Below are 15,143 nucleotides of genomic sequence, written 5' to 3'. Positions count from 1 at the left end.
GCTCCGGGAGACCCGGGCTCCCGTGCTGGCACTGGCTGAGTTCTGGCCCTGGTGGCTCTCCCAGCCGGTCTCCCTCTTCTCCTCCGTAAAATGAGGGAGGGAATTCACCAACGCCAGTCTCTTCCAGCTCTGACATCCTAAAGTCCTGTGAGCTGGAAGGCTGTGGTCTCCAAATAGAAACGGCTGCTGTGGCCGTTGAGCCATCCACAGCCTGCTCACAAGTTCTGTGTGTAAAGAGCGCAGGCCTGGGAATGAGATGGGCTGAGTTCTAGTCCGGATTCCATCACTTCGACCCCCTGCTCTTCTGGTTCCTCACCACATGGGTCATCTCAGGCCATTTCTAAGATCCCCCTGGATGCTAAGATTTCATTCCTTACGACAAGCCAGGCCCTGGAGACCGACTTAACCCAGGGAGACAGAAGACATCACCTCCACCAGGAGTCGCCCTTTACTTTTAACCTCAGTTTTTAACTTTTCCTCCAAGCTGTGAGATTCACAGGCTTCCTCCACAGGCTTCTTCTCCCCGATCGCTGACTCTCTGTCTCTGTCCCTTATGGCTCCATGACAGCACTGTGACAACTAACATGTCAGGTGCAGTGACATCTGCCTTCCCGACATCCCAATCTGGAGACGGTCTTTTTATAGCAGGTGCAGTGGGAGGATGCAGCAATGGGTGCACCCCAGACAGAATGGATTTAGAACTGCAAACGGGGAGGAAAATGTTGTCCTTCATTGGAATCCGCCTCCTTCAGTCTGGGACTGTTTCCCCAACAGTTCCACCAGGTCTCCCACTGGTTCCAAGAGGGGGACGTAGTGGCCCCACATCCATGTCTGCCAGCACCCTGACAATTTGCCTGTCCACGTCAGACCTGCCCTGTGCTGCCCACAGCGACAGATGGTAACTGGGAATCCAGCCCAAAGACTCAGCTGGGCCAGCTGCCGGGTCCCCAGAGGCCGTGGGCAAGTTAAGTGTTGGGGTCCTGCCACCTACAGACTAGGTAATTTAAAGCTCTTTTAACCAGAGGGGTGGCCTCTTTACTTGCCCCTCAGTCTCTGCTGCTGGGCCCCTCAGAGGAGGATGGGCCTCTCTTTTATGAGGCCCTTTAGCAGGATTGTCTTTCACCTTCACTGGGGCCTCCGTGCAGCAGGTTGGCAGCTGGACGATTGTTCAACACTGGCCCTTTCATGTCAGGAATGACACACGTCATTCAGTCATTATTTTGACTGTATTTTAAAGGGAGGAGTAGGGCAAACCTGTTCTAACAAAACGCTTCCAACTCCAGGATTGCATAGCCCAGCAATCTGATTGCCCCTGGGGAGACACATGTGGTACATGACTGTTCTGCTTTCTACCAGAAGCCCTTTCTCTCCCCTCTATGTACTCAAAGCTACTTTTTCAGGATAGAGTCACCAGCACCTTGCTTGTTCAGACCTGGCAGGTCAGGGCCACCCAAGTTGGTAAAACCCAAATCCCTCTTATTGATGAACCCCTGCAGGATGCATAGGCAACACAAAACTAACAGATACTCACATCTACTTCTCATCCTCCTGGCTGGATCGAACTGAGCCAGCTCCTTCTCCACGTAGTACAGGACCTTCATGGAGTCTCTCTCCTTGTCGGCTTGGATCCGGTACCCTTTGCGAACTGTTGAGAAAAGGACGAGGTGGTGAACTAGAAAATCAGGAGAAGGAGCCTCCATTTATGTCACCAAGTAGAACACATGGTTCCCACTTACAGAAACTCTTTTTGAAGTCACCCAGAAATAGCAGTCTATATTTGTGCATAAGGAACCATACCTGCGATGCCCTGTAGCAGATAGTGCCACTGGGATGGAGGAGCAGCAGGTCAACAGCAAACCTCTATTACAGTACATTTGCCGTCATCTGTTAACCTCGGCTGCTTCTCTCCCAACCTCCTTTAAGCTCCGTGTAAGGCACACCCTCTCTAAAGCTTGGGGGAGGGTACCCACACCGACACCACGTTCTAGACTGAGGACACAGGTCGCTCTACTGTGGAGGGTCACGTCTTGCAACTTGGTGGCAGAACAGGCGACTTGAAAGCAGATACTCAGACATGAGGCACCTTGACACAGGTGGCCTGAGAGCCTGTGGTTGCCTGGGAGATGGTGCAAAAATTCCTCAACTGGGTGGTGCGTTGAGTTAATATTAGCTTGTAGACATCTAAGCATTAGTACAAAATAAAATGCAAGATGCAAAATACATGGATTACTGATTTTGGTTCTGTTTTATGTCTTTAGCATTTTCCTTTTAGGAAAGAGAATACCATATTTTAGACATGATTAATTCAACCTGCTGGTTTGTGCTTACAAGCAGGTGTTATTTGCAGGGCTTAATAAAAAACAAAACTAACGTCTGAGAGATAATACCATTTCCTGCATTCCCATCACTCATACTGTCAGGGAACAAAGGCTGTTTAAGCCCCGTGTCACTTGAGAATCAGTCAAGTCCAATACCAGCCCCAGGGGTGATCAGACACAGACAGGTGTAATCTTCATGGATAAGAGAAAAAGGAAAAAAAGAAAGAGAAGGGAATGAATAGGATGGGATGGGGACGGAGCAGTAATGGTAAGAGACACCCCTTCCTGGGCCCTAAAAAGGAGCTCCGTTCCTCAGCAGCACCGAGGAAGCTCCGGCTCAGGGGCCCCAGAACTCGCTGGAGAACAACTGCAGCCGGGCTATGGAGCCGTGAGGTCTGACTGCAGCCTACCATGGTGTCTCTCCAGGCTAGGAGCAGAGGCAGTACCGAGAGGTGGAAGGGGAGGACAAGAAAGACGCCCAGAGGAGATGCCCGTCGGCGCGCACGGCATCTGCCCTGAGGCACAGTCCTGCCTTCCAGCCCATCGGGACCGTAGGCAGGATGGAAGCACATGACCCACTCCAGAGCTCTCGCTTGCCAGGGGCGCCCAGCACCATTCAGCAACCACAGGGCTGCAGGCCTCCACGTGCCCTGCTTTCCGCTTTTGGTCACGACACCCTGGCTGTGGACAAACCGCCCCCCCGCCCCCACACACAGCGCTCTCTGTACAGGGAAGATTGAACTCTAATACTCCACAGCCCTCTAATCACAGCCCTGGCACTGAAGACTGAGAAGACGCCCCCACATCCATTTGCAGGCGCACTGCTTTTCTACACGGAGCGTGCTGGGCGGTGCTCGTTCATCTCAAGTTGTGGAATTACTTCAAAAAATTAATGAATCTCAGCACACGCTTTGTAGAGGCACTTTCTCCTAAAGGTTAGATCCATAATCCTTATGCAGAAGCAATTATTAGTAGAAATGATCTTATTTATCAAGCTGTGTGCTCTTCCATCTCTGTAGAGGCGTTTACAGTGTAATACGGACAGTTCAATTAAAATGCAATTACCCCGAGGAACTGCTACGTCTGTTCTGAGGCAGTTATGTCTGATGTATGAAACCAAGGACTGGCAAGTGGGGACCTGGGCATTTGCCTCTGGTTTGCGGAGGCACTCAAACGGTGACCTGTCTGGGACTCAGCTCTCATGTTTATAAAATGCAACTAATATATCCCACCCTTTAAATAACCTCATAAAGGAGACAAATATATAAACAAGAAGAAAGAAAATAAAGAGAAAAAAGGAAAAGGAAAAACCCCCAACAATGGTCAAATCAGTGGAACTCTTTGAGTTCTTTGCAATTATCAGGGGCAGCTCAAATGTTACCGCATCCAAAAGGCCCTCTCTGATTCTCATGGCTAGAAAAGTTCTCTCTCTCCTTTTCTTATCTCCCACCTAGCTTATAAATCATTTACTCTGAAGTTTCACTATGGCCCTAAACACATTCCAATTTGTTTCAAGTTACCTGTATAAATGTCTATGTTTCCCAAAGATTCTTGAGGGAAAAGAACTCTTATTGTTCTGGATCAGGGTAAAGCCCAGGATGGTGCTTGACACACAGCAGGCACTTAATAGATATTCGAACTAATTGGTGTCAGCCTGGGAATGGGGGCCGTGTACAAAAGAGTATTTTCAGTAGAGTTTCCCTCTGTAGACTGTAAGCTTCCTGAGGATAAGGACCAGTTCTGTTTACCTCTGCATCCCCAGCACCTAGCATAGAACCTGGCACATTGTGGCCACTCAAACACATGCATTTGTAGGAATGAATGGGTGAATGAATGAGTGAATGAATGAATCAGAAGTCAGGAATAGAGACTATCTTGCAAGCTTTACACAGTAAGGCAGAAGAAGCCATATAGTTGGTTGGTGGAGGGAATGGCAGCTGGGATCAAGATCTAGTTAAGTTTTGTTAGTAGTACAATTTTTTTTAGGTGAAAAAGTGCTGGCGTATTTATAGGTATGAGGGCTGTTCTACATGCAGCTGTGGCTTTATTTAGGTGGGCCTGATACCTGAAGCACATTCAGAATGAGCTTAGGGGAGGTCCTGCTGCTTTATAGGACAATGTACGGCTATCCCCTGATGGTGAGAGACGGCACCACCCTGAGCTACAGCTGGAAACCTCGGCTACTTGTCACTTGGACTGGAGCTTAGATGGCTTTGTGTGTCACTGTAACAAATTACATTCCTCGTTGTAAGACAGATTGGATTACACATGCACAGGTTATCGTGTCCCTGAGAAGCTGGAGCAACTATTTACAGCCCCGAATGAAGGTGGTGGTGTTCACCTTTCAATACTGGCACAATTAGGAGACTCTCCTGCAGTAGATGCTTTCGGTGTGGACTTTTCGGGCATACCAGCTCATTGCTTCACAAATCTAAATCCCTCGAACCTGTCCAAAAGGATGGACGCAAAGTACTGATTTTAGACTTCAGAGCTATCGTCCATTTAGTGTCAGTAACTAAAAAGGTGGGCAAGTCTCCCTTCAAAAGGTGTTGTTTATTTGCAGCACACTCTAATTCTCCTGGTGGAATCTGGCTCTGCGTCACACTTGTGCACAGGGACATATAAAACACCCAAAAACTTTTCTTGATCTCTCCAAGCAGATAGGACTTTCCTTTTTCTGAGCTTCATCAGAGAATAGTCTTACTGCACACTGCTTTGCATTTTTACTCATTTTATTTCCCTTCACAACCCCTAGCAGTTACTCTGCTGGACTGGAAAACTCCTTGAGGCAATCATTAAATTTTTCTTGATTTGAAAAGAGTGGTGTCACGTTGATTTTTATCTGTGTGTAGAGCAGACACTGCTCTGGTGTGTGGTGATATCTTAATAAGAAAGGTCCTAGACGGTTGGCCAAAGGCCGGCATTTTTAGGAAAGTAACTTTTTTCCCCCAGCGATGTTTCCGTTTAGGGTGGATGGATGACACATCTCTTTTCAAGCTCAGTCTGGGCCAAGTCCTTTAGCTGACAGGGCTCTTCATACTTCAGCTCCTCTAGTCTATTATCCTTGCCAATGTTAAGTTTTATTGGAGAGGGGCTACTGGGACATTCACTTTGATGACAAACTGTAATTTCAAAAACTCTTAAAGGAATTGAGCTGATACTTTGGACCCAGTTAGCTGAAAATGAACTATTTTTTTAAGCTAATTTCCCCTTTACAGCCAAGTCCACCTTATAAAACTTGAAAAAGAAGTCTCTAAGGCAGATACTCATGGATATAGCCTTGTTCTTCCTGTCCTTTCTTAATGAGCTAAGTAAGGCTGTTTATGGATGAGGGAACAGCTGCCAGATCCCACCCCCGGGGTGACAGCGGCTCAGCTGTGGGAGAAGTGATGCTGAAAATTTGCATATTCTCTGTATACATACAGTAGGCATATATATAGACACACATCCTTATTAGTTTTGAAAATGACATTTCAAAACTCTACTGCCTACTCTATTCTTTTGCAAGAAGGATGAGAAGAGGTCAGGTGGATCTGAAAGTAAAATGGATTAGCACCAGGGAAGAGCAGATGTGGGAAACCCAGGTGTGAGATGATCGTAGTAGTCAAGGTGGGAGATGAGGGGTTGGACGCTTGCAGCAGAGATGGGGGAGAGCAAGCCGATTCAAGGGTATTTTGAAGTGCGAGCTGAAGGGCTTAGTGACCAGCTGGATGAGGGCAGTGAAGGAGAGGAACAGATAAGGATGAAGACCCTGCTTCTGGTTTGGGCTGCTAGTGGACAGTGGTACCATCCACTGGGATGAGAAATGTAGGAGCTGAAGTCAAGAAACAGCAGATTAATTCAGTTTCCTGAGGTTGAGTTTGAAATGCCTGACAGTATCCAGGTGGAGGTGTCCAGAAGGCAGCTGGATATGCAGGACTGGAGGAGCAGAAGGGAGGATGGAGATAAACGCTGAGAGTCATCAGCACATGGATGAAGCCATGGAGTCGGGAAGATGTCCCGGAAGAGGACCCTGGACAAAACAGGGGCATCACCATCGGTGGTGGTGGCGCGGGGGGGGTGGGGGGAGTGTGCAGAGGCGGGGCAGCCGGCAGTCAGGGTGACAGGTGGGGAATGGCAAGGTCCGGTGGGGAAGATGACACAGATGCTTTTGAGAAGTCAGGGGAGCTAACGATGGAGATGCGTCCACTGGATTTACAGTGAGGCGACCTCGGCGAGAGCTGCTGCTTGGAGGGGCACAAGCAACAGCCGGGCGCAGTGAGCTACGGAGCGGGTGGGACAGGGCACGCTGAGAACTCCCTCAGGGAGTTAGGCTGGGCACAGGAGAAAAGACGAAGGGAAGGAACATCCGAGGACTACAGGGTTTTTACCAATTGTTGTATTTTAACAGGAGAGATTTGAGCATGTTTTGAATGCTGATAGGAAGGGGTCACTGAAGGAGAGGCTGCAGACCCAGGGTGGGAATGGGACACAGCGTGGACATTCAAGAGAGAGCCCCGTGGCCAAGGAGAGGGGGACGCAGTGTGGACATTCAAGAGAGAGCCCCGTGGCCAAGCAGAGGGGGACGCAGCGTGGACATTCAAGAGAGAGCCCCGTGGCCAAGGAGAGGGGGACGCAGTGTGGACATTCAAGAGAGAGCCCCGTGGCCAAGCAGAGGGGGACGCAGTGTGGACATTCAAGAGAGAGCCCCGTGGCCAGGCAGAGGGGGACGCAGTGTGGACATTCAAGAGAGAGCCCCGTGGCCAGGCAGAGGGGGACTCAGTGTGGACATTCAAGAGAGAGCCCTGTGGCCAGGCACAGGGGGACGCAGTGTGGACATTCAAGAGAGAGCCCTGTGGCCAGGCAGAGGGGGACTCAGTGTGGACATTCAAGAGAGAGCCCTGTGGCCAGGCAGAGGGGGACGCAGTGTGGACATTCAAGAGAGAGCCCCGTGGCTAAGCAGAGGGGGACGCAGTGTGGACATTCAAGAGAGAGCCCCGTGGCCAAGCAGAGGGGGACGCAGTGTGGACATTCAAGAGAGAGCCCCGTGGCTAAGCAGAGGGGGACGCAGTGTGGATATTCAAGAGAGAGCCCTGTGGCCAGGCAGAGGGGGACGCAGTGTGGACATTCAAGAGAGCCCCGTGGCTAAGTAGAGGGGGACGCAGTGTGGACATTCAAGAGAGAGCCCCGTGGCCAAGCAGAGGGGGACACAGTGTGGACATTCAAGAGAGAGCCCTGTGGCCAGGCAGAGGGGGACGCAGTGTGGACATTCAAGAGAGCCCCGTGGCTAAGTAGAGGGGGACGCAGTGTGGACATTCAAGAGAGAGCCCTGTGGCCAGGCAGAGGGGGACGCAGCACGAGCAGGACGGGCGGAGACGGCGCTCTTTCACTGCACTGGAGGGTCTCCCGCAGCCCTGAGGCACGGGAGACGAATCAGGGTGCCTTTCACCTCTCTCCCCGTTGGTACCCCACTGGCCACGCTGCACGCTGCTCATCAACATGCGGAGTGTTCGAAAGTATTACGTACAAATGTAATCTGAAAAACTATTGTTGCTAGATAACTACCCTAAAATTGAACTAGCATATAAATATAAAGTAGGCTAAATTTACATCTTTATCAATCAGCATTTTGTAACATTTCTTAACATTCTTTAAAGAATTATCTACACAGAACATTGGGGTAAGCCGCCTTACTTAAGGGACAAAGAGCCCGAGGCTGTTGGTACTTCCAGCCATGGGACCACGAGTACGGAGATGCGCCCAGTGGGGATAACGAACTCTGCCCTGACTCGATAAGCCAGATGGGCAGGAAGAGCCCTGGCAGACGCTGGCTGCATATCGTCCCCACTTTCCTTGCTAATGAACCCCGATGTTGCTCATTTCCAAGGTGAATAGGTGTTTTGGCCTAAGAGATGAGAATTGACTAGTCCTGGCCAATCTGGGTTAGGAAAGGGCACAGGACACAAAACCCCGGGGAGTCTGCCCGAACGGGGGAAGGGCTTCTGGACAAGTTGTCCTCATTCTTAAGAAGAGCAGCTCCCGGAAGAAGCATATCCTTTTCTCTCTCTGCACGCGCTGGAGTACGGGGCGCCGTGGGAGCACGAGGGGGGCCGGCTCAGGCAGGCGGAGGACTTGCTCAGGGGGATGAAACGGAGACGGAAAGAACTCGGCCCTTCAGTGACGCCCCCTGAACTTTTCAGTTAACCCGCCCCAGAGCCACCCTGCCTTAGGATTTCCTGCACCTGAAATAACCAGCTTTCCTATTTATCAAGTCCCTTCTAACTGAAGTTGCTTAGGATGGCAGGACAGGGCCGAAATGACTGAAATGCAACAAACAGGAATTGGAAAGAGGTTGAAAACAGGAGCGAGGAAGTACCTGCCGTCTATGAGGAAGGATCATTTTTTTATGAGAACCCATTCAATGTAAAGTAATTAGGAAAGGGTTCTGGCGGGAAGGAAAGAGAAAGAAGGTCGGGGAGAAGGGGGAGGCTGCCAGCAGGGTGTGAGACAAGTCCCACAAGTGCCCCTCTGCCTACTCCATCCTTGGGGGAACTGGACTGTGTGGTCTGTATCTCTCATTCCCTGTGTGTCCTTGATCATTAATTTTTACTTTTAAATCTGTGACTCATTCCCAGTCTCAGACGTCACAATTCTACTAATAGTTCCGGAGAAAGAAAAACACATAAACACCAGTTACTCATGGAGGATATCCACTCCTCCCACGGCCGGGCATCGGCAGCTCCAGAAGTGGGCTGTACTGTGCCCCGGTCCCCGCTGAAGGCGGCCCAGGTAGCCCGAGGGCAGAAGTGTCTGTCTTACCAACCCGAGTGGCTTATCCACATCCAGGCATTCAAAAACCACCTAAATGTACTAAACACACAATTCCACCCTTCACTGCTCCGTGCTTTTATTCAGATGCCCCTCCATCCCTCTACCCCTGCCAATACTCGTGGATTCCTCATGCCCTAACCTCCACCCGAATAAGCCCTCCTTGCCAACTATTTCATGTCTACGATTGGCACCACTGACAACTGGCGCTCATCCTTCCTTCATTCCCTTTCTCTTCCAGATTCAGCCAGCACGTCAACCCCTTGTGTCGTCACAACCCAGGTGCCCACGGGGTCACCCAAAGCGCTACGGCCACCTCTCCCACTAGCACCCGCCCCGTGAGCGGGTCCCACTCGCTCAGGGACCTGCAGGGGCTCTGGCTGGGTGGCAGCACCAAGTCCCAGCTCTTCGGCCGGGTTTCCAGGCGCTCCCTCATCTGGCTCCACCACATCCCTCCACTTTTCTTCCAGTGAGAACGAAAAGCTGAACCCCACTCTCCCAGCTCCGGGCTTCCCCCCCGGCTGGCCTTCCCCGGCGGGTGCCCAGCATCCTGCTCTCTGCTTTCCTCATCCTCCTTATTCCTCGGGACCCAGCTCACGTCTCACCTCATCCTGGCAACGCTGCACCACTGCAGCCCCTTCTCTGAGCTCCCAGTACCACACTCTAGCATCGGGGGGTCCTAATAAAGGTGGGCGCTGTCTCCCAGCTTGGGCCACACTGCTCTGCAGACCGTGGCCCCCACTTCTTAGTGCTCCTCACAGCCTCCTGAACACTCGGTGGGGATGAGACAACTGTTTGTTGACTGAATGACCAACATTCAAGGGGAGCCTGGCCTTTTTTTCTTATCATTTGAGTTATCAAGGAGCCTGAGAGAAAGCAGGGGGCAGGGATGCCCTGCAGCCCCCGGAACGCCGGGCATGTATGCCAGAAGGTAGCTGATACAACTGGAAGGACCCCACTTCTGCAATGGAGATGAGCATTTTCCAAAGGCGCATCACTAAGCCGACAGTTCTTATCAGCAAGGGGCCAGAGAGGAGGCGGGGAGGGGCAGGGCGCAGGGCAGTCAGGAACTGCATTTACCACTGTGGCTTCCTCCAGTGGAGTCACGTGGTGCCAGGGGAGGAGGGTGCGGCTTGTCCATCAGCATGCCAGATGAGGGGGCTCCTCCCAAGGGGACAGAGGGGATGGAGTAAGGGCCAGGGACACCGGAGACAGAGGGAGGATACCCGGCCTTTGCTGCTTTCCCTGCTTCATACACTGCGGAGGGAGATGAAGAGCAAGAGATTATAGCGTCCCACCCTCCACGCCCTTGCACCAAAACCCCTGAGGATGCTGCAGGGGGCTCCTGGGTGGGCGCCTGGGTGTGTCCCGAGGGCTGAATCCATCTCCAGAACCACGCTCCCCACTCCCTTGGGCTCCTCCAGCTCTGTCAAAGGCAACCACAGGAGGAATGACCGTCTATACCTGGCAGCTGAGTAATTCAGCGGTGCAGGAGCTGTCAGAGCGGCCCCCCCGGTGACCAGCGGCAGCCAGCCTGCTCTTAACCGAACGGTCTGCCGGCTGCCTCAGCCCCTGCGGAGGAGGCCTCACACCGGGGCTGCCCGGGGCTGCTTCTGGAAGGACCCCAACCCACTTCTGCAGGAGCAGAGCAAGCCACAGGCCTGCACAGGACGGTGCTTTGTGATCTCAAAAGCAGAGCAAATAACCTGACTCCTCGAGCGAATGGCTTCATTCCTAAGAAAACTGAAGAGACGTGTTGGTCTCTCTTTCAAGATATGTTCATGTTGTGGCGGGATGCCAGACTTCATGCCTGCATGGGGCTTGGCCAGAGACAGGCCATTGTGAATCCCCAAATTAGGACTAGTCCCTCTGTGGACCATTCTGCCATGGGAGTGAACAGAACTCCTCTGTGGCTGGATGGGACCCAAAGACTGCAGTCTGCACATCCTGCCTGTCAACTGAGGGGTGCTGTGCAAGCGAGAGCACGGCCAGAGAGGGCTTCCTCGTGTAGGAACACCCAAGGAGAGGGCAAAGGCTTACCCCCACAACCTCGCTGTCCTAAACTATGCTTTCACCAGTGGTATTGATGAGAATTCCAAAGGCAGGGTGACAGGTGTGGATAAAAAGCATGGAGGGGCGCATGCAGGGGAGAAGGTGAAATGAGAACGGTCACCTCTGGGAGCTGGGGGCACCCAGCGGAGATGCGAGTCTGAACGACCCCCTCTTGGGGTGGAAGGCACACAGCCACGCCACGGAGAGGGACGTGTCCCGGGGTCGGCCGCTGTACTCACAGGCCTGGGGGCAGCAGCACGAGTCCGGGCAGCAGGGACAACGGACGTAACAGCAGCAGCTGTGCGGACAACACTGGCACCAGCAGATCCCCAGCAGCACGAAGAGGAGCGCAACTCCCAGGATCACCAGGCCGACAAACACCCACTCTGGGAGGACACAGACAGAGCCATGCCTGAGGCAGCCCACTGGCGGGGCGGCCACGCTCTCATCGGCGCCCCCACAGGAGAGGAGGGGCGGGGGCCTGGGGGAGCCGGCGCCCTGCACCTAACAGGGTGCAAGGCCCGCAGACTGTGGGGACTCATGGAGCCAGCAGAGCGGCGCGGACCCCCCCAGGGCTGGGGCATGGCTGAGGGGGGGTCACCCAGGTCAGCTGAGCACGCGGGGTGACCGGCACATGCCGCCGAGGGGTCTCGGGGCTCCCCCCTGGGGAAGGGGTTCACCACATCCAGTGGAGCATCAGAGCAAGCCTGCGACAAGAGCAGAAGGACCCCTGGCTGGGGAGGGGCAGTCTGCTGAGCTGTGAAGTGGTGGGCTCTGTGAATGCACATCCTTTGAGTCAAGTTATTCTTATCTATGAAAGCGTAAGTCCTGAGAAGTTCTCTGCATCTACTTGGTCTGAATCAGAACATGTTTCGGTGGTCCACTCCCTCGCGTGGTCGTCTGATTTCCCTGCTGACACCTTTCCTGTGCTCAGCATGGAGACAGGTCAAAATCTAGTACTTCTACCGGTCCACCAACCATGGTTACAGAAAGCTAGTGACAGAGGCCCAGAGAGCGCGCTGCAGCGATCCACGCCTGAGGACGGCCTGGTTTGATCACGCTCAGACGCTAGACGCCAGGACAGCCACGGGCTAAAATAAATGGCTCAGGGCTTTGATGACTGGCAAGACAGATATGTGGGTATCTGGCTGTGTTTGTTAATTTCTGCTGTTTTCACAGCTCTGCCAGAGGCTGAACGTGAACTCCAGCTCATTGCCCATCCAAAAGAGGAAGAGAAAGGAAACAAATTCCACTTGGCTTAGATGAAAATGACCCTGGTCTTAGTAACTTGCCTTCATGTCACGATTTGGGGACTTGGCTATAGGATCTGACGTCCCACGGGAAGCTGGGACGGACTGGACGGAGCCATGACTTCCTTTCAAAGCCAAAAGATTAAAGTGACTCGCTTTTTCATTTACCAAAAATCCCTTTACAATAAACTTCAGGGCAACACTGTTTTTCCTGAATTTTGACTATTTGATATTCCCTCAACTAAATGGACATTCAGTGGAGCTTGAGAATATGACATTTCTGCTATATGAAGGATTTGGTGAAAATGATAATTATTTGACCCTTCATTTCTTCAGAGAAAACAAACTTGTATGTCCTGACTGTCCCTTCATACTCATTCATCTGAAACACATTCAAATAAACTGGGCCCCCCTCTTTCCAGTGAGGAAATGAGAAGGCCTTGTGTCTGGACAGACGGGCTGGACAGCATTCGCACTGAAGACAGTGGACAGCTGAGCGTGCTGGCCGGGGCCTCCGCGATTACAGAGCCCCATGACTGGCCTGCCATAGATACAAGCCCGGGAATTAGATGTGCACGTGGAAGCCGTGGCTACGGCTTGGGCCAGGCAGTCAGGGATACAGACTGGCGGGTCACCTTGGAAAAACAAAACAATGTTAACTGCAAAAGGATTTTTGGAGTCAAAAGGGAGGGAAATTCAGGGACCAGGACCAGATAGGAAAAATACAGTAACTCTTTGTGGGACTGGGGGGATCTAAACATCTAGTTTGCAGCAGGGCAACATAACATTGTTTCTTTGTGATGCACACAAACTGCAGGAACTCTGGAGAAGGGGGGTCACAAAGAGATCTGTCTGTGACCTTGGGGTCAACATCAGTAAGAACAGTGTCTATACTTGGGTTGGCCAGCAAATGGGGAAGGGCCAGGATGATTCATAATTAGTTAAGTTCAGCTGTGAAGACTCAGCATGTTTCTTAAAACCTGAATTAAGTCAAAACCAATGGGCAGGAATACTTTGTATCTCTCGCTGCTCTCAACTCAGGCAGCTCTTAACCCTTTGGGAGAAACTCTCCAGAGTAAGACTGAATTACACCGTTTTCTACTCCCGGAGTTGGGATATGTCCTCTCCCACAGTTTGTTCTTGTTTCTCTTTGAGCCTCCTTCCATTAGGGACTGGGCTTGGCTAGTCTAAGCTGGTGCCATCAACTCAGGCTACATAAAAAGACCAGTGTGCATCTGAGCAGGCATACTCCATGGACCCCAGGGGCTTCAGAGGCCCAAGAAGCCCTTGAAATCGTACACAAAGTGATAAAAGTCTGTAAATGTGTGCTTTTTGAGGGAGGAAGGGTATGTAGCTTTCAGAAACTTTGAAAAAAATGTTTTGATAAAGTCACACAAGGCAATTCAGAGTAACACAGTGGTACACTAATGAATGGGCAAACATACAACTCAAGGACTGAGCGATGCAGATCAATAATGACTCTGTTAAGGATGCGTATAGCCATCTAGGTGCAGCTGAGAAGCTGAGATGGACACGCAGACTGCCAAAGGGCCCACGTGTCCAACACTGGAGAACTGGGGCCCCATCTCAGCCTCTTTTAATTAACATTATTCTTTTAGGGCCTGGTAACAGAAGAAATACAATTTAAAGGCTCTTGCAATGGACTTAGTTCATCCTGGAAAAGACCACACACATACACTGACAAATGTGCAAATACACCGAAGGAGCAATTAGTGACTCACGCAGAAGCAGGACAGATGGAGTGACAGCAAAGTAAGCAAATAAAGAGTTAAATGACTGAATACCTGGCATAATCTCCACAGCAAAACTGGGCAAGAGATCAGCAAGCAGCCCTGTCCTGCCTGGAAGAGGCGGAAAGAGAAGGGCAGAGGTTACTGCAAAGGAAAACACAGCTGGAAGCCTGGCTCCAGTTAGCACCATCCTGGCACAGGCCGTTGAGCCACGCTCTTTGTGGTATGACAGGCAAGTGACCACAGCTGGGCTGAGTCAAGAGAAGCACCTCTTGGCAGCATTTAAGTGAACTCTGCACCTAAGCCAGGCGGAAGCAGAAAGAAAATCATAACTGTTTATTGGAGGGGGAAATCTCTGCTTCAAATATGAAACCCTGGCTTGAGCAGACTGACACACAGCATCTCTCTTTATTTATACATTCTTCTCTACACATTTCATCCTAAAGTCAAACCCGTCTTCATCCAGATATTTAACCTGCATTTTCATACATCCATACACAGTCCTATGTCCATATAAGAACAAAAGTACATACTGATTTCAACTCAGAATTATCTCACTGCAGGACTCTATTTGTAGCCTAAAGAAATTTCAATGATGAAAATTTTCAAAGGCAAGGAAAAGATAAAGCTAGATGAGTTATACACTCTTCTACACTCTTTCTGGCTTCAGAAATACTCTGTACATATGTATATGGTATGGCTTTTCCATATGGCACCCACAGCTGGCGCTGTATACCCCCGTGCCTTCTGTGTGATACGGCTGGTGTCAGAACAGCTGTCCCTCCGAGCTTAGGGAGGCTACGAAATTCAGGAAACAAGACAGGAAACTGGGGAGGAGGAGGCTGGCCCGTTTAAAAACTAGCCTGGCTCGAAGAAGCACTGAGCGCTTTCATGGTGTTCTCACAACAAAGTAAATGTAAAATCCCTGGTAGGGCTTCTGCCCCATGTCAAAATCTTCACCACAC

General features: G+C 51.3%; 1 protein-coding gene across 4 annotated transcripts in view; it reads right to left on the bottom strand.

The window, feature by feature from the left end:
• The window catches only part of ILDR2 (immunoglobulin like domain containing receptor 2), a 55,489-nt gene that overhangs the window by 7,900 nt on the left and 32,446 nt on the right, over positions 1-15,143 (bottom strand). For 2 of the 4 annotated variants that reach the window (XM_036894622.2, XM_036894623.2), the window contains 4 exons: positions 14,233-14,289; positions 11,417-11,563; positions 10,206-10,382; positions 1,532-1,645 (listed from right to left, as the gene is read on the bottom strand). In XM_036894622.2, coding sequence (XP_036750517.2) covers positions 1,532-1,645; positions 10,206-10,382; positions 11,417-11,563; positions 14,233-14,289 — 495 coding nt within the window. The remainder of the gene's footprint in view (positions 1-1,531; positions 1,646-10,205; positions 10,383-11,416; positions 11,564-14,232; positions 14,290-15,143) is intronic. The other 2 variants (XM_057494966.1, XM_057494965.1) reach the window with 2 other exon arrangements.

Source organism: Manis pentadactyla, chromosome 19 (assembly GCF_030020395.1).
Source record: "Manis pentadactyla isolate mManPen7 chromosome 19, mManPen7.hap1, whole genome shotgun sequence".
Lineage (NCBI taxonomy): Eukaryota > Metazoa > Chordata > Mammalia > Pholidota > Manidae > Manis > Manis pentadactyla.
Note: the sequence above shows the minus strand (reverse complement) of the source record. Positions and strands in the feature narration are given on the sequence as shown.